The sequence below is a fragment of the Anser anser genome (assembly GCF_964211835.1).
Source record: "Anser anser genome assembly, chromosome: 28".
NCBI lineage: Eukaryota > Metazoa > Chordata > Aves > Anseriformes > Anatidae > Anser > Anser anser.
This window is the reverse complement of record NC_139749.1, coordinates 2,236,842-2,259,775: the sequence shown is the minus strand read 5'-3', so window position 1 is coordinate 2,259,775 and position 22,934 is coordinate 2,236,842. Positions and strand designations below refer to the sequence as shown.

The 22,934-nt window shown below is 51.7% G+C and overlaps 8 protein-coding genes across 8 annotated transcripts; 4 read left to right on the top strand and 4 right to left on the bottom strand.

The window, feature by feature from the left end:
* Window positions 1-1,122: 1,122 nt before the first annotated feature.
* On the top strand, window positions 1,123-3,282 carry LOC310887458 (scale keratin-like). Its single transcript, XM_083813443.1, has 2 exons — window positions 1,123-1,244; window positions 2,453-3,282. Exon 2 carries the CDS (start codon window positions 2,470-2,472, stop codon window positions 2,905-2,907), a length of 438 nt encoding a protein of 145 aa, XP_083669569.1. The 5' UTR covers window positions 1,123-1,244; window positions 2,453-2,469; the 3' UTR covers window positions 2,908-3,282.
* A 1,458-nt stretch (window positions 3,283-4,740) lies between these two features.
* LOC310887448 (scale keratin-like) lies at window positions 4,741-6,392 on the bottom strand. The gene is made up of 2 exons (XM_083813433.1): window positions 6,234-6,392; window positions 4,741-5,595 (listed from the first exon to the last, which is right to left on the bottom strand). The coding sequence occupies exon 2, from the start codon at window positions 5,576-5,578 to the stop codon at window positions 5,120-5,122; it is 459 nt and encodes a 152-aa protein (XP_083669559.1). The 5' UTR covers window positions 5,579-5,595; window positions 6,234-6,392; the 3' UTR covers window positions 4,741-5,119.
* A 2,641-nt stretch (window positions 6,393-9,033) lies between these two features.
* Window positions 9,034-11,133, top strand: LOC310887446 (scale keratin-like). The gene is made up of 2 exons (XM_083813430.1): window positions 9,034-9,131; window positions 10,233-11,133. Exon 2 carries the CDS (start codon window positions 10,254-10,256, stop codon window positions 10,728-10,730), a length of 477 nt encoding a protein of 158 aa, XP_083669556.1. The 5' UTR covers window positions 9,034-9,131; window positions 10,233-10,253; the 3' UTR covers window positions 10,731-11,133.
* A 1,987-nt stretch (window positions 11,134-13,120) lies between these two features.
* On the top strand, window positions 13,121-15,865 carry LOC310887493 (feather keratin 4-like). Its single transcript, XM_083813481.1, has one exon. The coding sequence runs from the start codon at window positions 15,498-15,500 to the stop codon at window positions 15,861-15,863; it is 366 nt and encodes a 121-aa protein (XP_083669607.1). The 5' UTR covers window positions 13,121-15,497; the 3' UTR covers window positions 15,864-15,865.
* On the bottom strand, window positions 13,944-14,309 carry LOC310887648 (feather keratin 4-like; the record flags this gene model as incomplete). The annotated part of the gene is made up of 1 exon (XM_083813797.1): window positions 13,944-14,309. The coding sequence occupies one exon, from the start codon at window positions 14,307-14,309 to the stop codon at window positions 13,944-13,946; it is 366 nt and encodes a 121-aa protein (XP_083669923.1).
* Window positions 15,866-18,027: 2,162 nt separating the features above from the next.
* On the bottom strand, window positions 18,028-18,393 carry LOC310887647 (feather keratin 4-like; the record flags this gene model as incomplete). Its single annotated transcript, XM_083813796.1, has 1 exon — window positions 18,028-18,393. The coding sequence occupies one exon, from the start codon at window positions 18,391-18,393 to the stop codon at window positions 18,028-18,030; it is 366 nt and encodes a 121-aa protein (XP_083669922.1).
* A 1,184-nt stretch (window positions 18,394-19,577) lies between these two features.
* Window positions 19,578-19,950, top strand: LOC310887489 (feather keratin 4-like; the record flags this gene model as incomplete). The annotated part of the gene is made up of 1 exon (XM_083813477.1): window positions 19,578-19,950. The coding sequence occupies exon 1, from the start codon at window positions 19,585-19,587 to the stop codon at window positions 19,948-19,950; it is 366 nt and encodes a 121-aa protein (XP_083669603.1). The 5' UTR covers window positions 19,578-19,584.
* Window positions 19,951-22,114: 2,164 nt separating this feature from the next.
* On the bottom strand, window positions 22,115-22,480 carry LOC310887646 (feather keratin 4-like; the record flags this gene model as incomplete). Its single annotated transcript, XM_083813795.1, has 1 exon — window positions 22,115-22,480. The coding sequence occupies one exon, from the start codon at window positions 22,478-22,480 to the stop codon at window positions 22,115-22,117; it is 366 nt and encodes a 121-aa protein (XP_083669921.1).
* Window positions 22,481-22,934: the final 454 nt, after the last annotated feature.

The window sequence follows — 22,934 nt, the reverse complement described above, 5'->3', positions numbered from 1 at the left end:
TGAAAAAGCTTATGTTTCCTTGGGCCTATTAAATATTCTCAAAAACTGTCTTTGTGATAACAATATCAAACCAACAATACCTGGAAAAAATCTCTTTGACATTGCCAATCCCCTCGTAGCTTTAGTTAAATTCAGAAACTCATTCTATATTTTTCTTGAAAAAGAAACAGAAACAGAAACAGAAAAAAAAAGAAAAGGAAAAAGAAAAGCAAAAAGAGAAAGAGAAAGAGGAAAAGCGAAAAGGAAAAGGAAAAGGAAAAGGAAAAGGAAAAGGAAAAGGAAAAGGAAAAGGAAAAGGAAAAGGAAAAGGAAAAGGAAAAGGAAAAGGAAAAGGAAAAGGAAAAGGAAAAGGAAAAGGAAAAGGAAAAGGAAAAGGAAAAGGAAAAGGAAAAGGAAAAGGAAAAGGAAAAGGAAAGATTTCCTTCCTATCTGCTTTGTGAAATTGTGCAAACTTCTCCCCACACATTTTTGACAGAGAATCCAGCTGTCTGAGTGACTGATGGAAGGAGAAACGCATTCAGCTGGTATCTGTATGAAAAGAGCTCCCAGCACTCCAAAACTCAGGATTTGGCAGTTTTTCTGCTCAAATTTCAATTTCCACACAAGCCCTATCTAGAACACTAGACTGAAGCAAACCTTGCAGGTGCCTGGAATTGCTGCTGCTCTTCAGAGCTGAATTGTCCCCTTTTCGGCCACTACTGCCCCCCACGGGTGCCGAGGTCCCCACCTGTGGGTGGGGAAGCTAAGCATGCGGAAACCACCTCCAGCCTTCCTACACATTGAATTGACAGTCTTTAACTTCTGTTCTGGCAGGCTGTAATGTGAATTAGATGTACTTAAACAAAAATCCTGTCCATGACAGCAGTTTGTTGTTCTGATAAATCCATGAGACACTCTCCAGGCATTAAGTTAATACAAGAGGAGCCAGCTTAATAATTTCTGTTGTAATTTCAAAGAAGTGACTGGAATAATGCCAGATATTAATTTTCCACAACAAGCCACAAGATGAAAGAATTCTCTGTCATCTAATGTAATGTTTAGGCCCTTTTACAAGAGAATTTTGAAAGGTCTTATAAACTGCAATGATGAGCAAAGCAATGTCATCATTTTGATGGTTACATGTGTTTGACAACGGGGCGGGCAACCAGTGCTGATCTTGTACCTCCAGCTGCTCAGATAGAATATAAAAGCTCTTCTCTCTCATAGCTCTTCCAAACATTTCCCTTGACTTCTTGGTGTCTCAGGTAAGGCTGTTTCTTCTCTATTGCTATCACTGTATCTTTTTATTGCTGGTTTTAACTTCAGCTGATGTCCACCATCCATATTGTCAAGTGTATCAGCACTGCATTGGGATAGAGATCCTAATGTCAGCCCTGAGCTTGTAGATACACTTCCTTGGTGCGTGAGGCATTGCAGAGGTACTAGCTCGATGTCAGAAACACTGGGACATGCACAGCACTACCCTGACTGCAGTGCATTTACCCTGTTGCAAAGTTTGTATGTTGTGAGGTTCAGCATGTAATATGGGCATTACCAATGCAGACATCCATCCAACTTGAGATCAACAAGCTATGCATCTGAAGAAGCTTTGTGTGTTGTCCTGGTACAGCAAAGCTTCTGTCTGTCCTTCTGTCTTCCCTTTACCTTCTCACTTCCATGTTCTTCCTCAAAGCCCTGCTAGGGTCTTGCAGGACACAGTGGGCAGAGAAGAGTAAAACTGTAACTCGAGAAAATAGCTGAATTTATAGGAGAAAGTGTAGACTGAATTCTGGAGTTTACAGAGGAGTTCCTTTTTGTCCTGGGACTAGTAATTTCAGAAGAGTATTTTGAAAGACATTAGGGCCCACACTGTTGATTTTTATAATGAAATCTTATGGCTTGTATCAGTGCAGTGGCTGACTAGGTGGAAATTGAGATGATAATGCTACCATCTGTCCTTTATTTTCAGGTCAAATAGCTTTGTAAGCAATCCAAGCAGGGAAAACCCCATAATCTGTGTTCCAACAACCCTCAGAAAAATTGGAATGAGTGAGAAGAAAAAGCTACTGTAATTAAATTATATATAATAACCACATCTCGTGTAGACCTGATGAACCCAAATCCGGGTTTTCCTACTGACTCATCAAATGACGTGGAACAAAGTCACTTTGCTTCTCATTCTCAGTTTTATGTGTGGACATACATCTAAGTTCTCTGCTGGATCATCATGAGGGATGATAGTTTCAGAGCTAGTTTCCCATGTACTTTTCTAGATGTGGATGCTGTTTTTACAGAATTTTCAAAATTCTTTTTCAGAAAAAGAGGATTATGAAATAGAGCAAGCTTACAACTGGGAAATCAAGCTACTTATTCAAACTCCTATACTCATTAGCTAAATGCAAATTTCTATAACTATTTTTCTTTTCAAGTCTCTGTCTTCCACTTAGTGTCATTATCAGTGTGTGTTTTGCAGACCTCCATCCCTACAAGATGTCTTGCTACGATCTGTGCCCCACCTACAACAGTGGCATCAGCTGCCCCCAGCCCATCGCTGACAGCTGCAATGAGCCCTGTGTCCGGCAGTGCCCCGACTCCATGACCGTGATCCAGCCACCCCCTGTTGTCGTCACCTTCCCCGGCCCCATCCTCAGCTCCTTCCCCCAGGATTCAGTTGTGGGATCCTCCGGAGCACCCGTCTTTGGGGGTTATGGGGGCTCCCTAGGCTTTGGGGGTTCTTCCCTGGGCTATGGGGGTCTGTATGGCTCTGGGGGCTCCTCCCTGGGCTATGGGGGTCTGTATGGCTATGGAGGCTCCTCCCTGGGTTACAGGGGCCTGTCTGGCTATGGTAGGTCCTTCGGTTCTGGCTATTGCAGCCCTTTCACCTACCGGTACAACAGATACCGCCGTGGAAGCTGCGGGCCCTGCTAAATCACGCAGAAATATCCCATGTGAAGAATAACTAGCAGCTCAGAGATAAAATTTTGATCCACAGCAGTGGTCTCAAAAGAGATGTTGTGAAGTCATGATCAACGCAACCTGCTGCAGTGGAGCTGGGAGCGCACAGTACATCTTTAATTTCTTCACCTCTATTCATGGTCTCCTTTTTTCTTCCATCTATGCGTATAGTTGATGGGGTAAAATATGTAATTTCTACTCCTATGAAATTGCACTTTGGTGTCCAGCTGAAGAATAATTATGGATGGTCCTGTCTGCACTCTAATGTTTATGCTTGGTATTGTGTAATGCTTTTCTGTGAAAGTTTTTCTCATTAAAGTGATTCTTCTCTGCATCAAAGAAATCAAATTTTGGTTTTAATTTCTGCTAGTATGGATAAAAGTTTTTCCCTCTAGACAGGGAAAATTCTTTCTGAAGAGAGAATCTCAAATCTTTACACTGTATAAGCTTGAGAAGTACAGCTGAAGTGATGCAGACATTAGTGAAGATAATCATCCTTTGCTGCACGGAGTGCACATATTTGCAAGCAGAAATCCTCTCTCCCCAGCTGGCCTGGGTTACAATGACAACAGAATGTTTAGAAAATAGCTAAACTAAACCTCCCTCCCCTAGTGGGCCATTGCATGATCTTCCCTAATTATAGTAGCAGCAGAGCCAGGGGCTTGGCTGAGCAGGATTTGAGGCAGATTATAGGAGAAATGGGTCACATCTGAGGCCCTCAGGTGTGAAGGATGAGCCTGAATGGGAAGGAATTTAGGGAGGGGGGAAGGGACTAGTGCAGATTATTGGCATGGGGCTGCTGAGATGGGGGAAGACAGGAGGAACTGCACCAAGAAGAGCCCTCCATGTGGGCTCTCTGAGGGACATCTTGGATGAGAAATATCAAAGGAAAGGGTGGAAGGTCAGGAGAAGCTGGAAGTCAGAGTTGTAGAATAAGTGGGCTGAAAATACAGGTTTCTGTTGAAAGGAGCTCCCATATAGGAGGAACAGAGAAATATGGTGCTGAGGATGCATATATGGGGTTATGATCTTTTTCTGCTGTTCTTGCTAGCAAAGATGAATTAGTTGTTGGTGTGGCTGTATGGAGAAACAGTTGTGTCCCGTCCCCCCCCTTCCTTCCTCCCCCCCCCCCCCCCCCCCAAAAACAAACAAACAAACAAACAAACCAACAAAACATCTCTGACATCTTAGATTTCCTAAGCATGTAAAAAGACCATTAGCCACACTTAAAGCTTAGAAGTTTCATTGCACTGCCTGGAAAACATTCTTTAAGGGTTTGACAGAAAGCTCAATTTTCTGCAACATCTGTCGTGATGACAGAGTTTGAGTGGTTGAGTGAGCACCTGAAGTTCAAGGAGATAAATCAAAGACTTGTCTGGAAGAAGAAATTATTAGTGAATTCTAATATCTTTAGGAAAACATTTAAATTCAATAATCTATTATTTCATTTCTCTAACACTGCTATTCTCTAATTAGTGGGTGCACTACCTTAATCTTTCTGGGAGGCCATATTCTTAAAAAATGTTAGTTTGTATTTGAAAAATGGAGAGACTACGATAACTCTTTCTGTACTTCTTTCAGTCCATGACTATTGCAGAGGGGTTGGAATTAGATGATCTTTAACATCCCTTCTATCCCAAAGCATTCTATGATTCTGTGCTCAGTGTTTGCACACTGCTCTTGTACACTTGAAATCCTTAATTTTCTTACTTTCAGGATGTGACCAGGCTGTACAGCTGTTACAGGCTTTTCATCAGACAAATAATTACAGTAAAAACATGAGAAAAGAACACCAGAATGTGGCAATTTTGATGCAACAAACTTTTAATTAAAGTGAGAAAAAGAATACATTTCCAGAGTTTCCAAGAGGTATGAAAATGGTCTCCAGCCAGGGATACGTTCACATGATTGGTTTTCTTTCCCATGTCTTAGTTGATGTGAAAAAACAGGAACCATTATCTCCAAGTTTTTGTTACACTTTTATCCTGGGCAATATGGAAATGGAAGGGGAGAAGCACTGGATCATAAAATGAAAACAGAATTAAGGGGGAGAAATTCAATCGGGGCTGAAGGAGCACATCTCCATGTTCTTAAACCAGAACAGTGAAAGCTTGGAGGTCTTCAGTTGCGACCCCGTTGCATGTTGTCTGTTGGTTCTCACATGAAGGGAACATTACTGCATGATTTAGCAGGGCCCACAGCTTCCACGGCGGTATCTGTTGTACCGGTAGGTGTAAGGGCTGCAATAGCCAGAACCGAAGGACCTACCATAGCCAGACAGGCCCCTGTAACCCAGGGAGGAGCCTCCATAGCCAGACAAGCCTCCATAGCCCAGGGAGGAGCCCCCAAAGCCATACAGACCCCCATAGCCCAGGGAAGAGCCCCCAGAGCCATACAGACCCCCATAGCCCAGGGAAGAGCCCCCATAACCCCCAAAGACGGGTGCTCCAGAGGATCCCACAACTGAATCCTGGGGGAAGGAGCTGAGGATGGGGCCAGGGAAGGTGACAGCAACTGGGGGTGGCTGGATCACGGCCACGGAGTCAGGGCACTGCCGGAAACAGGGCTCGTTCCCGCTGTCAGCGATGGGCTGGGGACGGCTGATGCCACTGGTGTAGGTGGGACACAGGTCATAGCAAGACATCTTGTAGGGTTGGAGATCTGCAAAACATGGACATTTATGTTAACATTAGAGAAATATCAAACATTAGATTATGATGAAGCAGTCCAACAGGGCATCAGTAATACATCCGAGAAAAAAACATCTTCTATTACTATTCTTTTTTAGCATTGTAATTTGGAGTCTGGTCTTAACTTTAAGATAGTAAAGTGATGTACTTTTTGATTGTGATTTATTTATTTTTCTTTTATTTGCAGGTAAGCTAATTTCAATAGTATAGCATTACTACTAGTTGATATTTTCTTAAGTTGGATCTTTAATGCTACTAACTCAGCAGAATTCTGTTGAACGCAGCCAGAATTATGGCAATGTATATGATCTACGTTTTTTATGTCCTAAAACACTATTATGGAGTCATAGATAGTCAAGGAAATCTCTTCAGCTGTAAGATGCTAGAGGCTTGCAATTAAAAACTGCTTAAAATATCCCAATGTCCTTTTCTGGAACCTGGCTTCAGCAGGGCCCCGTAATGAATGAAAAAATAAACATTATTTTCAGAAGCAAACAATTTACAGATCACTGACAGCCTGGCAGTCCTGAAGAGGACTTGGTTCTAAGTTAAAACTAGGATTTTCTGACAACAAATTAATTTTTGCAGTTTGAGAGAAATCAGACTTACCCAATTCACGAAGGCGAGCAAAGTGAGAGAAGTGGATAGAAGGACCTAGTGGAGAGAGCTTTTATACAGTTTCTTCAATTGCCTGGGGGATATTAGGCATCCCGTGCTTGAGTTCATAATTAGGTACCAACCCAAAATTGTAGGACACGTAGTTTCTCTAAGTGCTGAAATAGTTTTTGCTTTTTGTTTGTGCATTGCAGGCACTTCAAACCCACACATAGCGTGACATGCACACTCCACCGCAGGCATCACCATTATCTCTGGGAATTATTTTTTATTATTCCATTGCTCTTTAGGGGAGGAAGTGAGCTGACTCGACTTATTTAAGAGTCCTGCATTATTAAGATGACAGGAGTACAGTAATTTCTTTTGTACGGTTACAGGTCTTTTAGTGTAATCAATTCAGGTGACAGTACACCTGGAGACAAAATGGGATTTCTTTTAGGAGCTCACATAAAGACTAGAGACTTTCTGCAAGCTTAGCACTTCTATCTCCAAATATGCATTACAAGGCAAATGCGGTCAGGAACAGGAATATCTTTTAGTGACTTTCGGAGAATTTTCTACTCGTTGTCTGTCTTTCCTGGGAACAGAGAAATATTTCAGCTGGCAATAACAAGTCTCTCTGGAAACAATTATTTTTTCTGATTTTTCTTTTTTCTTGGAGCTTCACTTTCCTTTATATTATTACATTTTCTTCTTCCATTGCTATTTGTGAGGGATACGTATCTAGGAATACAGGAGTACAAGAACCAAGTAAATCAGTTTTTAAGGTGTAAATACTGAAAGGAAGTCTAGTGCTGATACAATATGAAGACAGAGACTATCATTCCATGGGCCTTTTTTTTGGTGTCATTAAAAGTTCAGTTAATATATGCAGATTTCTTCTTGTGTACCGATGTATACTGCAATAAAAAGGAAGCTATTTTTTTTTTTTAAGAGAATCAAGTAAAGGAAGGTCCAAAAAGTGTTATAACCATGAACTGATTACATGAAAGACTCAAGTGACCTTAACTTACTTATTTTAATGTGATATTTTAATGTGACAATCTCTCATAATAGGGGGTGTAAGCATCTAGGCATCCTTTTTATATAATTATGACGCAGTAAATACAAGCCAGTAATGGCTGTTTGTAAGGTATTAGAAAATCCCTTGGAATGTCCTCATAAATCTTTGAGACATTTTTATTCAGTATTACAGTTCAGGAAATCTCCTTATGCATCTCCAGTGTTGGAAAAGCTCATAATTTAGAAATAATATGTGATATGAAGATAACTATGTTGATAATTACAATTATTATGATAACCATCATAATGATATGGTATTAAAATAATGCCATAAAGAAAGAAACCTCAGCAAAAGCCAGCCTTTGCTTTTCCCAGTGGATTCCCAGCTCATAATTGCTGTCTACTGAGAGATGCTGTCAATCACGGTTTTTGCTGCAAGACCAGCTGTAGACCAGGATCGAGGACTCCTGAGGAGCAAGCTAAGAATTAAAGGAATTTCAGGAAAATGTACCCTTTCAAACTTGTGGATCAAATTGAGCTGAAATTTTTGAGTATCCCACAGTGCTCATTTCAGATATTCACTGTGAATCTGTCCATTTAAGTGTCGCTTCAATGATACTTTGATACCTAAAAGGTTGTGTTATTTTCTGTTTGAAATACAAGTGAAATAAGAGCAGCAGAATGTCCTTTAACAACAGTGAACAGTCTTTGATTTACACAGAAGGTCTCAGCAGTTTTGAACAGCCAAAGAAAACCTGTTCAATGTCACTGCAGATATGCCAGAAGGACAGAGGTAAAACGGAGAAGATGAGCAGACAGGACACCAGGATTCACGTACTCTGGGATGAATTCACTGAATTGTTAATGCTATTGGTCTGTGGCTTAGGCAGCCTGTAACTCTGAAATCTCACTTCAAAGCTCTCCTCTTCACTTCAAAAAAAAAAAAAAAAAGAAAAGAAAAAAAGAAAAAAAAAACTTCAAAGGCTTCATTTCTAAATATTTACATTTGGGTTTTCTACTATATATCTCCTACAAAAACACATAGTTATTGCTTTGTCACAAATTCAGATGTTAATTCAATGTGCATTTTGATGATTATTGTTTTAAGCTCTCCATCCTTAAAAATATAAATATCTCTCCCTTCAGAACCAAACTCAGCTTTAAGTTCAAGTCTGAAGGTCAGGTAAAATGTAAAGACTGTTTAGGACCTCTGCCACTAGGTGTTCAGGGATGCTTGCAATATAGCTTGATTCAAAGGGTGTAGAGACGCCTCCATGGATTGCAATGTGAACTTTATCACATCTCAGAAAAAAACACCAAGCACACAGAAAATATTGCCTGCCTTCCTGAGGATTTAGTTATATTATTAACTAATTTATTTTCTCCTTATGAAGAAAGAAACCTTGTGTAAGGTATTTGATAGAAACAACTCACAGCAGGTTATTTCTGATATATCATCATCATATGAGAGAGCAAAAGAAGAATTAACTATGTATAAGCAGCTTAATACATGGTGCAACTCCAAAGAGGATAGAAAACTAATATTAATTTCACAAATCATATTTTACGATGAAAGATGTATTCATTTCACCCATCACTGTTTTAAATGAAAGACAAAAACAAAAAAAAAAAGAAAAAAAAAGAAAGAAAAGTGTAATGTAATGGTTGTGTTATGTTACATGATAATTGGAATCAAGTAATAAACAAAAACAAAGCAAAAGAATTTCATCACTTTGTGGAGGTATCAATACAAAAAAATGTTGTGTCAGCTAATTGCCTCCACATTCACAAAACCTGCCTCTCATCCCTCAGGCAGTCTGCAGTGTATAAAAGCACTCTCCACTCAGGGTTCTTCCAACCTCATCTCTTCATTCGTTCTCAGTGAATTTGGTAAGTCTGAATCTGCTCTTTACAACTATCATGCCTCTTTGTTATACAATTTAATCGTGGATGGTCACTTCAATTTGTACTAGTAGATAAAATTTTAGATGAAAAGATAAAGTTTACAAAAATTATTCACAGGGCTATGGATAGGTGTTTTCCACATTCAGGGCGGGCATTTAATTTCAAAGTCAACCAAAAGTTTCTTGAAATGGCATAAAAAATTCATTATCAGTTTACTTCCAACAGCTGAAGAATTGATGTGACTAGTTAAATACACATTCCTTCTTTTCTTTTTGTTTATATGTGTTTCTGGAAATAAAACTTTGAAAAAGCTTAAATCTTCATGGCTGATGGGAATGTTTTCAGCCTAGAAGCAGAACCTCCATTATGTACAGTTTATTATAGATCATTCAGGTTGCTTTTATGTTAATTCAAGATAAACAGGCATGAAAGAGATCAGAGATCAGGCACTGAGTTAGACAGAGGAAGACACAGAAAGGAAATGAGAGATGCTGAAAATGTGCTGTTACAGATTGATTTAACAAAGAGAAAGAGGGGGGTCATGGAGAGAATTCAAGGATTGGCAGATGAACAGATGTTTCTTGGTGTTAAAGAGGACAAGTCATTGAGGGTGAGACTGGCAAAAGATCTCAGAGCTCAGTATCAAAACAGTGTTGCTAAACGAGTCATAAATCTCAGTGCCCTGTTTCAATGTTTGGAAACTGGAGACAATAATGTTTGCAATTCCCTTGTAATGGTCTCATCAAACAAGTTACTGAGCAAATATGAATAGGCAATGATTTATAATCCCTGTTTCCACAAGGCTCAGCACCAAGGAGATCAGTGGGTAAGATGAGCCAGAGTCATGAAATCATGCATAACACGAAACCCCATTCTTGGGGAGTCCAATTCCTTGCTGATCCAATGACTCACCAAAGCATATCAGCAAATAATTTTGCTACTGCTTCAATTTTCAATTCTAATATACATGGGTAAATTGGTGTATCTCAAAGCACTTTTGTCCAAGCAAAACAGAGAACTCTGTAGTGCTTTTAGGTGTGCAAAAAATGCATTGTGCTTACTAAAATCAATATTTGTATCTTGAAGGTTGAGCTCCATCCCTACAAGATGTCTTGCTATGACCTGTGTCCCACCTACAACAGTGGCATCAGCTGCCCCCAGCCCATCGCTGACAGCGGGAACGAGCCCTGTGTCCGGCAGTGCCCTGACTCCGTGGCCGTGATCCAGCCACCCCCAGTTGCTGTCACCTTCCCTGGCCCCATCCTCAGCTCCTTCCCCCAGGATTCAGTTGTGGGATCCTCCGGAGCACCCGTCTTTGGGGGTTATGGGGGCTCCCTAGGCTTTGGGGGCTCTTCCCTGGGCTACGGGGGTCTGTATGGCTCTGGGAGCTCTTCCCTGGGTTACAGGGGTCTGTATGGCTTTGGGGGCTCCTCCCTGGGCTATGGAGGCTTGTCTGGCTATGGAGGCTCCTCCCTGGGTTACAGGGGCCTGTCTGGCTATGGTAGGTCCTTCGGTTCTGGCTATTGCAGCCCTTACACCTACCGGTACAACAGATACCGCCGTGGAAGCTGTGGGCCCTGCTAAATCATGCAGTAATGTTCCCTGCATGATAGGGAATTGGCAAATGAGTGATATGACCTCGATCCTCAACTGGGCTCCTGAGTAAGGGGCAGAACATCGAAACTTTCCGCTTAATGCAGTGGAGTCAGAATAGCTCCATAAATGACCTTCTTCATTTCTCTTTTCGTTTCCTTTTCTATCATGTGTTTCATATCCTCCTGTTTGCCCCCACTAGTGCCCAACTCTGTGACTCCAGTGCTGCCCCCCAGGGCCCTTTCTTGGCCCTGTACCGGCCACCGCCTGGGAGAAGCCTGAAGGAAGAACACCTCTCTGGAAGCCCCAGGCACCACCTGCCTGTCTGGGCCTTGCTCGCGTCTCTGTGCTTGTGTCCTTTCCTGCCTTGACAATAAAGCAAGCCTGCATCCAATGCCTGCCTCTCTGCCTTTCCTTTCCAGGCCCCGCGGGGGCTCCAGGGCTCCCTCCCCCTGCACATGGTCCCTTTGGTCTCCCAGCCCCCTGAAGAGCCTGGACGCCCTGGCAGAAGCCCCTGGCAGCCCTGGCTCCCACACTGAGGGCTTCAGCCCTGGGGAAACCCCGTGACCCTGGCAGCTCTGCCTCAGGTGGTCCTACTGCAAAGGAAGCTCTCTGAGCAGTCTTTCTTTGCCACTGAGATGAAATTATCATCTTGCATCTCCCCTACACTAATTATTCTAGCTGTCAGACTTCCAGTGGTTAGTAAAATGTTTAAAGTTTTTAGAGTTTAGTGATGGCATTCCTTTTATTTTTACCTCCTTTTAAATGAGTTACTAGAAATCTTCTCACTGTGTTCTCATACGAAGTAAAACCCTGGCCTGAAGTTCTGTCAGGTTGTATTCAGAAAAGGAACAATAGAAGGAAGATAAAAAATGGGATACAATTATTAAGATAAGTATCTGATGAGCAATGATCAAGCTCTACTTCTTTTTTGTTAATCGCTGCTATGATAACAGTTGCCTCAGGGAAGTTCTGGCCAAGCTGTACGTCAGCTGGGTGAAACAAGTAGAAAATGAACTAATTCTTTGCAGGGGCTTTAGGTATTACTTTGCACACTCTTTCAAAGAAATGCTGCATCCATGAACATATGACTTCTTGATCTTAGCCCTCTGTCAGTATTATGGAGTAGCAAGCCAGACTTTAATAGGTAATTTCACTGTCCTCCAAAAGTATCTGGGTATGTCAGGTGGCCCCATGCTATATGTAGTAACGAGTTGAAAACAAAAGAAGCCTGACTATCATATTCATGAATCTTGCTTTTATTTTAAGATATTATTTAATGTTTACCAATTAACAAATATTTATTAGGAACATTTCAATGAAAAAGGACCCTCACCAAAAGCCTCTCTTTCTCCCCTGTCTGCTCAGTTTGCAACTCCACCTGCCCTCCTTGTTTTAGGCTTTTTGGTGAGGGCCTGTAGGGTGCTGGGATGCAGCTGGAGCCTGCAGGGGTCAGATGAGAGCACAGCTACGGGCAGAGTGTGCCAGGGATGGGTGAGCAGCCCAGGCAGCTAGGGTGGAGAAGGGCTCCTGCCTTTTGGTGCAAGGAGATGGCTGTCCATTTCTACCACTGCTCTCCAGTCTCACACAACTTGAAGGAAGGGCACTGCTGCCAGGATTTTGCTGCAGCAACTATTATCTTGCCTTGTGCCACACTAGCCCTGCATCTCCTCAGCTCAGGCAGCTCTTGTGATAAGCAAAGCCCTCTTTCCTCCCAAAATGGGGATGACTGATTTCCCCTCTGTTTTTCTTCTCAACACCAGGATCCCTGTTCTCATGCAGAGCCTCTAAGAGGTACTTTGGTTGTAAACACCTGGCCACCGGCTACCAAATTTTCGATTGACTTGATGAGACAGTGACAGGCAAAGTACCAGCCAGTTCTCAACTAGATGCATATTGTGTTAGACAGCAAGCACCTAGCCCAAGATAACAAGACTGGTGAGAGCTATTAGCACCCAGCTAACATGATTGCATAGCTTTTATTTGGGCTGGATGCATATTCAGAGTGAGGTCACGTCTGCTTGCAAAACAGGACATAGACACAGAGAGAAAAGGTATCTCTAATGTTACATGAGAGTTAGAGGAACGGAGGGAGGTTACTGGTTGATTACTCAAGGCCGTCTTGGAAAACCTCTAATTATATATTTGCATTAATGGCATTGGCACATAATTTGGGAGCATTCCGTTTTACATGCTGTTAACTTAAAGCTGACTGACATTAAAAAGGAGAGAATCAAACTTAAAGACTGGAAAAGCAAGATGGTTTAATACATGGGAGTGACAGTAACGGGATGTTTTCAGTAACAGCACAAAGCCATGCACCTGCTGACAATGGAGAAAAGATTCTGGTGTAATACAGGCTATAATGAGAAAGAAAACACAAAAGAAGAAAAGCTATCTGCATAGCCACAAATAATTGATTGTATGGTACAAGTCAAGCTCCCCACTCCATTTAAATTGCAACAATGGAGTAAGAGAAATATTCTTCTACTGCTTAGGAAAGAAAAAAAAGACTTCTCTTGAGCACAGTATATGTGATACGAATATGAAAACAAACAAACAAACAAACAAAAAAACAAACAAAAACAAACAAACAAACAAAAAAGAGAAAGTAGTTGTTCTCTCATTGGTAAGAAGAATAAAAATTCCTGGTAAAATAAGGCGATATATGAATTTGCTCTTAACCAGCCAAAAAGCACAAGTAACCAGGGCAAACAACACTAAAAACAAAATGAGAAGGAGGAAGACAGAAGTGGATGCAGGAAACCTTTATTGTGCCCAGCACGGCAGGAGAAGTGGACAGAGAGCAGGGGCAGGAGCCAGCGAGGCTGGCTGCGGCGTGTCGGGGGGGCAGAGGATCTTTTCCAGAGCGTGGCTTCTGGTTGCGCAAGCCCCGGCGGTGCGGCAGTGCGGCTCGGGAGGACTTGGCCCATGGGCCCCACAGGCCTTGAAGGGTCCTGCTCTTGCCGCAGAGAGCAGGAAGGGGGAAGGGAGAGGGGGAGAGCAGAGGGCAAACCGGGCACAAGGCCCTGGCTGTGGAGGAAGGAGGAGAATCAGAGGGCGGGAGAGGCCAAAGGGGCCGGCACTGCCGTTGCCCAGGCCTTGGCTGGGGCTGCAGATGTTCAGTGCTCCTCAGCACCCCGTGCCCACGAGGACAACCATGCGTCGGGGCAGCTGACAAGGGGTGTGGGGCAGGGCCTGGCATTAGCAGGGCCCACAGGTGTCCCACAGCTTCTTGCTGTAGCGCAGCAAGAGGTAGGGGTTGCAGGCAGGAGAGGCATAGGGCCTGCCAAAGGTGCAGAGGCCCCCCGAGCCCTGGGTGGCCCCCGCGCCGTAGAGGCCCCTCAGCCCCAGGGAGCCCCCAAAGGCGGGTGCCCCGGAGGAGCCCACCACGGCTTGCTGGGGGAAGGAGCTGAGGATGGGGCCGGGGAAGGTGATGACGACAGGGGGTGGCTGGATGAAGGCCGTCGAGTCGGGGCACTGCCGCGCGCACAGCTCGTTGCAGCTCTCAGCGATGGGCTGGGGGACGGCGACGCTGGTTTTCGGCGGGTACAGGTCGTTGCAAGCCATCTTGGTGTGAGAGAGCTGAGCCTGCAATGCAAAGCCCCCAGGGCCGGTGCTGTGAGTGAGGAGATGCCCTGGCAGAGCAGGGCCCATGCCCCAGCCAGGGGGCTCCCTCCTCAGCCCGCCCCGGCTCTCCACGCCTGCTCCCCGTGTGCCCGCGGCCCTCGCCTGCCCCCACAGAGCCCCTCTGCCCACAGCGCCTCCGGCAGGGCTCCCGTGGCCAGGGAGCCCCACGCCGGACCCTGCCCGAGGAGGCCCCACCACCCACCCTTTTCCCGAGCAGAGCCAGGCAGGAGCAGCGGATGCCAGCGCTTGCCCAGGACCACGCTTTTATGGGGGCTGGCGAGTGCGGGGAGGAGCTGGCCGCGCTGGGGGCACGTGGCCCATGGTGGCCGAGCCCCGCACTCCTCCCTGCACGCCACGGGGCTGTTGTGCTGACGCCTGTTCCTCACCAGCCCCCACCCGCTCCCTCAGCCCCTGCAATTACCCCGCTCGGACGCTCGCCAGCCCTCACCTAATGGGCAAATTAGCCCCGCTGCCGTCTCATCCCCTGCGTGCCTAAGAGGGCAGGGAGTGTGACAAAGGCGGGCTGCCAGCACCCTGAGTGCCACAGCTCTTCCCCAGGGGCTTGGTCTCGGGGCGGCCCCGTGCCCGCTGTGGAGAGCCCCAGGGCAGAGCGGGGTCGCGGCGCTGGGCAAGAAGCAGCCACACGCCAGCGCCTCCATGACGTACGCACTGGAGTTGTTATCTCCAGAGGGGCGAGGTGACGAAACGCCAAATCAAAGGCGCTCCTCTCGGGCACTGCCTGCTCAGCACCACGCATTTGGCCCGCCAAGCGGAAAGGGGAGGGAAGCCAGCAAAGGGGCCTGTGCTGGTCCGGACAGGGGATGCTGACTCAGGGAGGGCAGGAGCAGGACAGCCTGGCCTCGGCAGGAGGGAGTGCCGCCTCTGCCCATTGGCCCAGCGGGCGCTGCGCAATGGCGGGGCCTGGATAAAAGCTCGGCCTGTGCGGGGCTCTCGCAAGCACTGCTCTGGCCACCTTCTGCTTGGGGAACAGGGTAAGCCTGCGAGCGCTTCTCCTCCTCCCCCGGCTCCTGCCCCTGGCCCCTACGCCTCGGCCTGGGCAGCTGCCCTCTACTGCTCCCTCGCATCGCACTCTGTGCCCTCTTGCAGAGCACCGTCCAGTCCCGCAAGATGGCTTGCTACGACCTGTGCCCGCCAAAATCCAGCGTCGCCATCCCCCAGCCCATCGCTGAGAGCTGTAACGAGCTGTGCGCGCGGCAGTGCCCCGACTCGACGGCCTTCATCCAGCCACCCCCTGTCGTCGTCACCTTCCCCGGCCCCATCCTCAGCTCCTTCCCCCAGCAAGCCGTGGTGGGCTCCTCCGGGGCACCCGCCTTTGGGGGCTCCCTGGGGCTGGGGGGCCTCTACGGCGCGGGGGCCACCCAGGGCTCGGGGGGCCTCTGCACCTTTGGCAGGCCCTATGCTTCTCCCGCCTGCAGCCCCTACCTCTTGCCGCGCTACAGCAAGAAGCTGTGGGACACCTGTGGGCCCTGCTAATGCCAGGCCCTGCCCCACACCCCCTGCCAGCTGCCCCGACGCATGGCTGACCTCGTGGGCACGGGGTGCTGAGGAGCGCTGAGCATCTGCAGCCCCAGCCAAGGCCTGGGCAACGGCAGTGCCGGCCCCTTTGGCCTCTCCCGCCCTCTGCTGCATCCTATTTCCTCCACAGCCAGGGCCTTGTGCCCGGTTTGCCCTCTGCTCTCCCCCTCTCCCTTCCCCCTTCCTGCTCTCTGCGGCAAGAGCAGGACCCTTCAAGGCCTGTGGGGCCCATGGGCCAAGTCCTCCCGAGCCGCACTGCCGCACCGCCGGGGCTTGCGCAACCAGAAGCCACGCTCTGGAAAAGATCCTCTGCCCCCCCGACACGCCGCAGCCAGCCTCGCTGGCTCCTGCCCCTGCTCTCTGTCCACTTCTCCTGCCGTGCTGGGCACAATAAAGGTTTCCTGCATCCACTTCTGTCTCTCTCTTCCTCTCTCTGTGTTCCGAGTCAGGAAAGCAGCGGTGGGGGGGCGTAGCGGAGGCTCCGGGGGAGGGCAAATGCTGGTGCTGAGAGGCCCAGGCCATTAGGGCAGAGAGCAGGAGAGGTGCTGGCAGTTCTGCTTTGCCTGGCCTTCTCTGCCCGGGAGCGTGACCAGCTCTGCCAAGTGGCGCTGCTCCGCAGAAGCGAGGCACCGTCTCTGGCAAGAAGCGCAGAGGAAGAGGCCGGAGAGCAGGGATGGCTGAGCGCTGCACGCGGTGAGAGCATGGCCGGTCCCTTGCTGGAGGGCAGCCTTGCAGAAATGGCCCTGGGGCTGGTGGCCGCCCAGTGGAGCAGGAGCCAGCAACGTGCCTTGGGGCCGTGAGCGCTCCCCCCTGCTCCTGATCATTGGCAATAGGGTTAGCAGCAGCCATAAGACGTAAGGGCGCTGAGCATGGGTCGCCCCCTCCCCTTCTGTCTCCCCCTTTGTGGCCCCAGGCTGAGGTGACACCTCTTCCCAGGCAAGCCTCCTGCTGGCCTTGGGATTAAGCCCATCAGTGTTAGCACAAAGCCCACGTGTTGGATCCTTGGGTGTGGTGACGCCCGTTAAGGAAGAGGGAAGTGGCCCAGCTCAGGGAGCACTGGCTATAAAACGAAGCGGCAGCAAGCCCCAAGTGGCACTCAGGCTGGAGCTGCTGCTGCTGGCTGGCTGGCTGGCTGGCTGGCTGGAAGAAGCCTCTGCTCCCTCGGTGCTCAGGGCTGCCTGCAGCGTTGTCTTCTTCCTTTGAGTAGAGTGAGTTCTTTCCGGTCAAGACTGGCTCTAGCCTGTGGTGGTGGTGTGGTGGTGTTCAGTAAGGATTTGGCAGAGGGTCCGCGTGACTGATCTGTCTAGGAAATGCAAGAATCCTAGATGACAAGGAAGCCGAGCTGGTTCCTAGAAGTTTGGTTTGACTGCAAGCTCTGCTAATTGTATAGAAATTGCCTGCTAAAGATAAGCTCTGCTCACTGCTGGGCTGTGAGGGAAAAGCTCAGAGCTGAACGGTGCCCTGGGAGAAGTTCAGGTTGGCTCTTAGGGAGAAGCTCTTTCTTCAGCTAAGGGAGTGTGTAAGCCCAGGAACGGGCTGGGCAGGGAAGTGGTTTGGACTAGGCTTAGGCTTCGTTCAGGTCGCACTGCGTGGAGGCGGCAGTTGGCGTGCTGCTGATCCTCGCTCGGGGTTCCCCTCTGTTTCAGGACCTTGTATGGAGCGGCTGGAGGCAGCCCTGCTGGAGCCGGGGAGCAGGCTGCTTTCAGGCAGGGCCCTGGGAAATGGACTGCAGCCCTCAGTGTGGGAGTCAGGGCTGCCAGGGCCTTTTGCCAGGGCGTCCCGGCTCTTCGGGGGGCTGGGAGATCGAAGGGGCCATGTGCAGGGGGAGGGAGCCCTGGAGCCCCCGCGGGGCCTGGAAAGGAAAGGCAGAGAGGCAGGCATTGGATGCAGGCTTGCTTTATTGTCAAGGCAGGAAAGGACACAAGCACAGAGACGCGAGCAAGGCCCAGACAGGCAGGTGGTGCCTGGGGCTTCCAGAGAGGCGTTCTTCCTTCAGGCTTCTCCCAGGCGGTGGCCGGCACAGGGCCAAGAAAGGGCCCTGGGGGGCAGCACTGGAGGAGTCACATGTCTGTGAAGAGGAGGAGGAAGGACGAGGAGGAGAAGAGGTGGCACGGGCCTGGCTTTAGCAGGGCCCACAGGTGTCCCACAGCTTCTTGCTGTAGCGCGGCAAGAGGTAGGGGCTGCAGGCGGGAGAGGCGTAGGGCCTGCCAAAGGTACAGAGACCCCCCGAGCCCTGGGTGGCCCCCGCGCCGTAGAGGCCCCCCAGCCCCAAGGAGCCCCCAAAGGCGGGTGCCCCGGAGGAGCCCACCACGGCTTGCTGGGGGAAGGAGCTGAGGATGGGGCCGGGGAAGGTGATGACGACAGGGGGTGGCTGGATGAAGGCCATCGAGTCGGGGCACTGCCGCGCGCACAGCTCATTGCAGCTCTCAGCGATGGGCTGGGGGACGGCGACGCTGGTTTTCGGCGGGTACAGGTCGTTGCAAGCCATCTTGGTGTGAGAGAGCTGAGCCTGCAATGCAAAGCCCCCAGGGCCGGTGCTGTGAGTGAGGAGATGCCCTGGCAGAGCAGGGCCCATGCCCCAGCCAGGGGGCTCCCTCCTCAGCCCGCCCCGGCTCTCCACACCTGCTCCCCGTGTGCCCGCGGCCCTCGCCTGCCCCCACAGAGCCCCTCTGCCCACAGCGCCTCCGGCAGGGCTCCCGTGGCCAGGGAGCCCCACGCCGGACCCTGCCCGAGGAGGCCCCACCACCCACCCTTTTCCCGAGCAGAGCCAGGCAGGAGCAGCGGATGCCAGCGCTTGCCCAGGACCACGCTTTTATGGGGGCTGGCGAGTGCGGGGAGGAGCTGGCCGCGCTGGGGGCACGTGGCCCATGGTGGCCGAGCCCCGCACTCCTCCCTGCACGCCACGGGGCTGTTGTGCTGACGCCTGTTCCTCACCAGCCCCCACCCGCTCCCTCAGCCCCTGCAATTACCCCGCTCGGACGCTCACCAGCCCTCACCTAATGGGCAAATTAGCCCCGCTGCCGTCTCATCCCCTGCGTGCCTAAGAGGGCAGGGAGCGTGACAAAGGCGGGCTGCCAGCACCCTGAGTGCCACAGCTCTTCCCCAGGGGCTTGGTCTCGGGGCGGCCCCGTGCCCGCTGTGGAGAGCCCCAGGGCAGAGCCGCAGGGTCGCGGCGCTGGGCAAGAAGCAGCCACACGCCAGCACCTCCATGACGTACGCACTGGAGTTGTTATCTCCAGAGGGGCGAGGTGACGAAACGCCAAATCAAAGGCGCTCCTCTCGGACACTGCCTGCTCAGCACCACGCATTTGGCCCGCCAAGCGGAAAGGGGAGGGAAGCCAGCAAAGGGGCCTGTGCTGGTCCGGACAGGGGATGCTGACTCAGGGAGGGCAGGAGCAGGACAGCCTGGCCTCGGCAGGAGGGAGTGCCGCCTCTGCCCATTGGCCCAGCGGGCGCTGCGCAATGGCGGGGCCTGGATAAAAGCTCGGCCTGTGCGGGGCTCTCGCAAGCACTGCTCTGGCCACCTTCTGCTTGGGGAACAGGGTAAGTCTGCGAGCGCTTCTCCTCCTCCCCCGGCTCCTGCCCCTGGCCCCTACGCCTCGGCCTGGGCAGCTGCCCTCTACTGCTCCCTCGCATCGCACTCTGTGCCCTCTTGCAGAGCACCGTCCAGTCCCGCAAGATGGCTTGCTACGACCTGTGCCCGCCGAAAACCAGCGTCGCCATCCCCCAGCCCATCGCTGAGAGCTGTAACGAGCTGTGCGCGCGGCAGTGCCCCGACTCGACGGCCTTCATCCAGCCACCCCCTGTCGTCGTCACCTTCCCCGGCCCCATCCTCAGCTCCTTCCCCCAGCAAGCCGTGGTGGGCTCCTCCGGGGCACCCGCCTTTGGGGGCTCCCTGGGGCTGGGGGGCCTCTACGGCGTGGGGGCCACCCAGGGCTCGGGGGGCCTCTGCACCTTTGGCAGGCCCTATGCTTCTCCCGCCTGCAGCCCCTACCTCTTGCCACGCTACAGCAAGAAGCTGTGGGACACCTGTGGGCCCTGCTAATGCCAGGCCCTGCCCCACACCCCCTGCCAGCTGCCCCGATGCATGGCTGACCTCGTGGGCACGGGGTGCTGAGGAGCGCTGAGCATCTGCAGCCCCAGCCAAGGCCTGGGCAACGGCAGTGCCGGCCCCTTTGGCCTCTCCCGCCCTCTGCTGCATCCTATTTCCTCCACAGCCAGGGCCTTGTGCCCGGTTTGCCCTCTGCTCTCCCCCTCTCCCTTCCCCCTTCCTGCTCTCTGCGGCAAGAGCAGGACCCTTCAAGGCCTGTGGGGCCCATGGGCCAAGTCCTCCCGAGCCGCACTGCCGCACCACCAGGGCTTGCGCAACCAGAAGCCACGCTCTGGAAAAGATCCTCTGCCCCCCCGACACGCCGCAGCCAGCCTCGCTGGCTCCTGCCCCTGCTCTCTGTCCACTTCTCCTGCCGTGCTGGGCACAATAAAGGTTTCCTGCATCCACTTCTGTCTCTCTCTTCCTCTCTCTGTGTTCCGAGTCAGGAAAGCAGCGGTGGGGGGGCGTAGCGGAGGCTCCGGGGGAGGGCAAATGCTGGTGCTGAGAGGCCCAGGCCATTAGGGCAGAGAGCAGGAGAGGTGCTGGCAGTTCTGCTTTGCCTGGCCTTCTCTGCCCGGGAGCGTGACCAGCTCTGCCAAGTGGCGCTGCTCCGCAGAAGCGAGGCACCGTCTCTGGCAAGAAGCGCAGAGGAAGAGGCCGGAGAGCAGGGATGGCTGAGCGCTGCACGCGGTGAGAGCATGGCCGGTCCCTTGCTGGAGGGCAGCCTTGCAGAAATGGCCCTGGGGCTGGTGGCCGCCCAGTGGAGCAGGAGCCAGCAACGTGCCTTGGGGCCGTGAGCGCTCCCCCCTGCTCCTGATCATTGGCAATAGGGTTAGCAGCAGCCATAAGACGTAAGGGCGCTGAGCATGGGTCGCCCCCTCCCCTTCTGTCTCCCCCTTTGTGGCCCCAGGCTGAGGTGACACCTCTTCCCAGGCAAGCCTCCTGCTGGCCTTGGGATTAAGCCCATCAGTGTTAGCACAAAGCCCACGTGTTGGATCCTTGGGTGTGGTGACGCCCGTTAAGGAAGAGGGAAGTGGCCCAGCTCAGGGAGCACTGGCTATAAAACGAAGCGGCAGCAAGCCCCAAGTGGCACTCAGGCTGGAGCTGCTGCTGCTGGCTGGCTGGCTGGCTGGCTGGCTGGAAGAAGCCTCTGCTCCCTCGGTGCTCAGGGCTGCCTGCAGCGTTGTCTTCTTCCTTTGAGTAGAGTGAGTTCTTTCCGGTCAAGACTGGCTCTAGCCTGTGGTGGTGGTGTGGTGGTGTTCAGTAAGGATTTGGCAGAGGGTCCGCGTGACTGATCTGTCTAGGAAATGCAAGAATCCTAGATGACAAGGAAGCCGAGCTGGTTCCTAGAAGTTTGGTTTGACTGCAAGCTCTGCTAATTGTATAGAAATTGCCTGCTAAAGATAAGCTCTGCTCACTGCTGGGCTGTGAGGGAAAAGCTCAGAGCTGAACGGTGCCCTGGGAGAAGTTCAGGTTGGCTCTTAGGGAGAAGCTCTTTCTTCAGCTAAGGGAGTGTGTAAGCCCAGGAACGGGCTGGGCAGGGAAGTGGTTTGGACTAGGCTTAGGCTTCGTTCAGGTCGCACTGCGTGGAGGCGGCAGTTGGCGTGCTGCTGATCCTCGCTCGGGGTTCCCCTCTGTTTCAGGACCTTGTATGGAGCGGCTGGAGGCAGCCCTGCTGGAGCCGGGGAGCAGGCTGCTTTCAGGCAGGGCCCTGGGAAATGGACTGCAGCCCTCAGTGTGGGAGTCAGGGCTGCCAGGGCCTTTTGCCAGGGCGTCCCGGCTCTTCGGGGGGCTGGGAGATCGAAGGGGCCATGTGCAGGGGGAGGGAGCCCTGGAGCCCCCGCGGGGCCTGGAAAGGAAAGGCAGAGAGGCAGGCATTGGATGCAGGCTTGCTTTATTGTCAAGGCAGGAAAGGACACAAGCACAGAGACGCGAGCAAGGCCCAGACAGGCAGGTGGTGCCTGGGGCTTCCATAGAGGCGTTCTTCCTTCAGGCTTCTCCCAGGCGGTGGCCGGCACAGGGCCAAGAAAGGGCCCTGGGGGGCAGCACTGGAGGAGTCACATGTCTGTGAAGAGGAGGAGGAAGGACGAGGAGGAGAAGAGGTGGCACGGGCCTGGCTTTAGCAGGGCCCACAGGTGTCCCACAGCTTCTTGCTGTAGCGCGGCAAGAGGTAGGGGCTGCAGGCGGGAGAGGCGTAGGGCCTGCCAAAGGTACAGAGACCCCCCGAGCCCTGGGTGGCCCCCGCGCCGTAGAGGGCCCCCAGCCCCAAGGAGCCCCCAAAGGCGGGTGCCCCGGAGGAGCCCACCACGGCTTGCTGGGGGAAGGAGCTGAGGATGGGGCCGGGGAAGGTGACGACGACAGGGGGTGGCTGGATGAAGGCCGTCGAGTCGGGGCACTGCCGCGCGCACAGCTCGTTGCAGCTCTCAGCGATGGGCTGGGGGACGGCGACGCTGGTTTTCGGCGGGTACAGGTCGTTGCAAGCCATCTTGGTGTGAGAGAGCTGAGCCTGCAATGCAAAGCCCCCAGGGCCGGTGCTGTGAGTGAGGAGATGCCCTGGCAGAGCAGGGCCCATGCCCCAGCCAGGGGGCTCCCTCCTCAGCCCGCCCCGGCTCTCCACGCCTGCTCCCCGTGTGCCCGCGGCCCTCGCCTGCCCCCACAGAGCCCCTCTGCCCACAGCGCCTCCGGCAGGGCTCCCGTGGCCAGGGAGCCCCACGCCGGACCCTGCCCGAGGAGGCCCCACCACCCACCCTTTTCCCGAGCAGAGCCAGGCAGGAGCAGCGGATGCCAGCGCTTGCCCAGGACCACGCTTTTATGGGGGCTGGCGAGTGCGGGGAGGAGCTGGCCGCGCTGGGGGCACGTGGCCCATGGTGGCCGAGCCCCGCACTCCTCCCTGCACGCCACGGGGCTGTTGTGCTGACGCCTGTTCCTCACCAGCCCCC

What these genes read in the sequence shown, in the direction of transcription:
- LOC310887446 (XM_083813430.1), top strand. Translation starts at nt 10,254, where the DNA reads ATGTCTTGCTATGACCTGTGTCCCACCTACAACAGTGGCATCAGCTGC.
- LOC310887448 (XM_083813433.1), bottom strand. Translation starts at nt 5,578, where the DNA reads ATGTCTTGCTATGACCTGTGTCCCACCTACACCAGTGGCATCAGCCGT.
- LOC310887493 (XM_083813481.1), top strand. Translation starts at nt 15,498, where the DNA reads ATGGCTTGCTACGACCTGTGCCCGCCAAAATCCAGCGTCGCCATCCCC.
- LOC310887458 (XM_083813443.1), top strand. Translation starts at nt 2,470, where the DNA reads ATGTCTTGCTACGATCTGTGCCCCACCTACAACAGTGGCATCAGCTGC.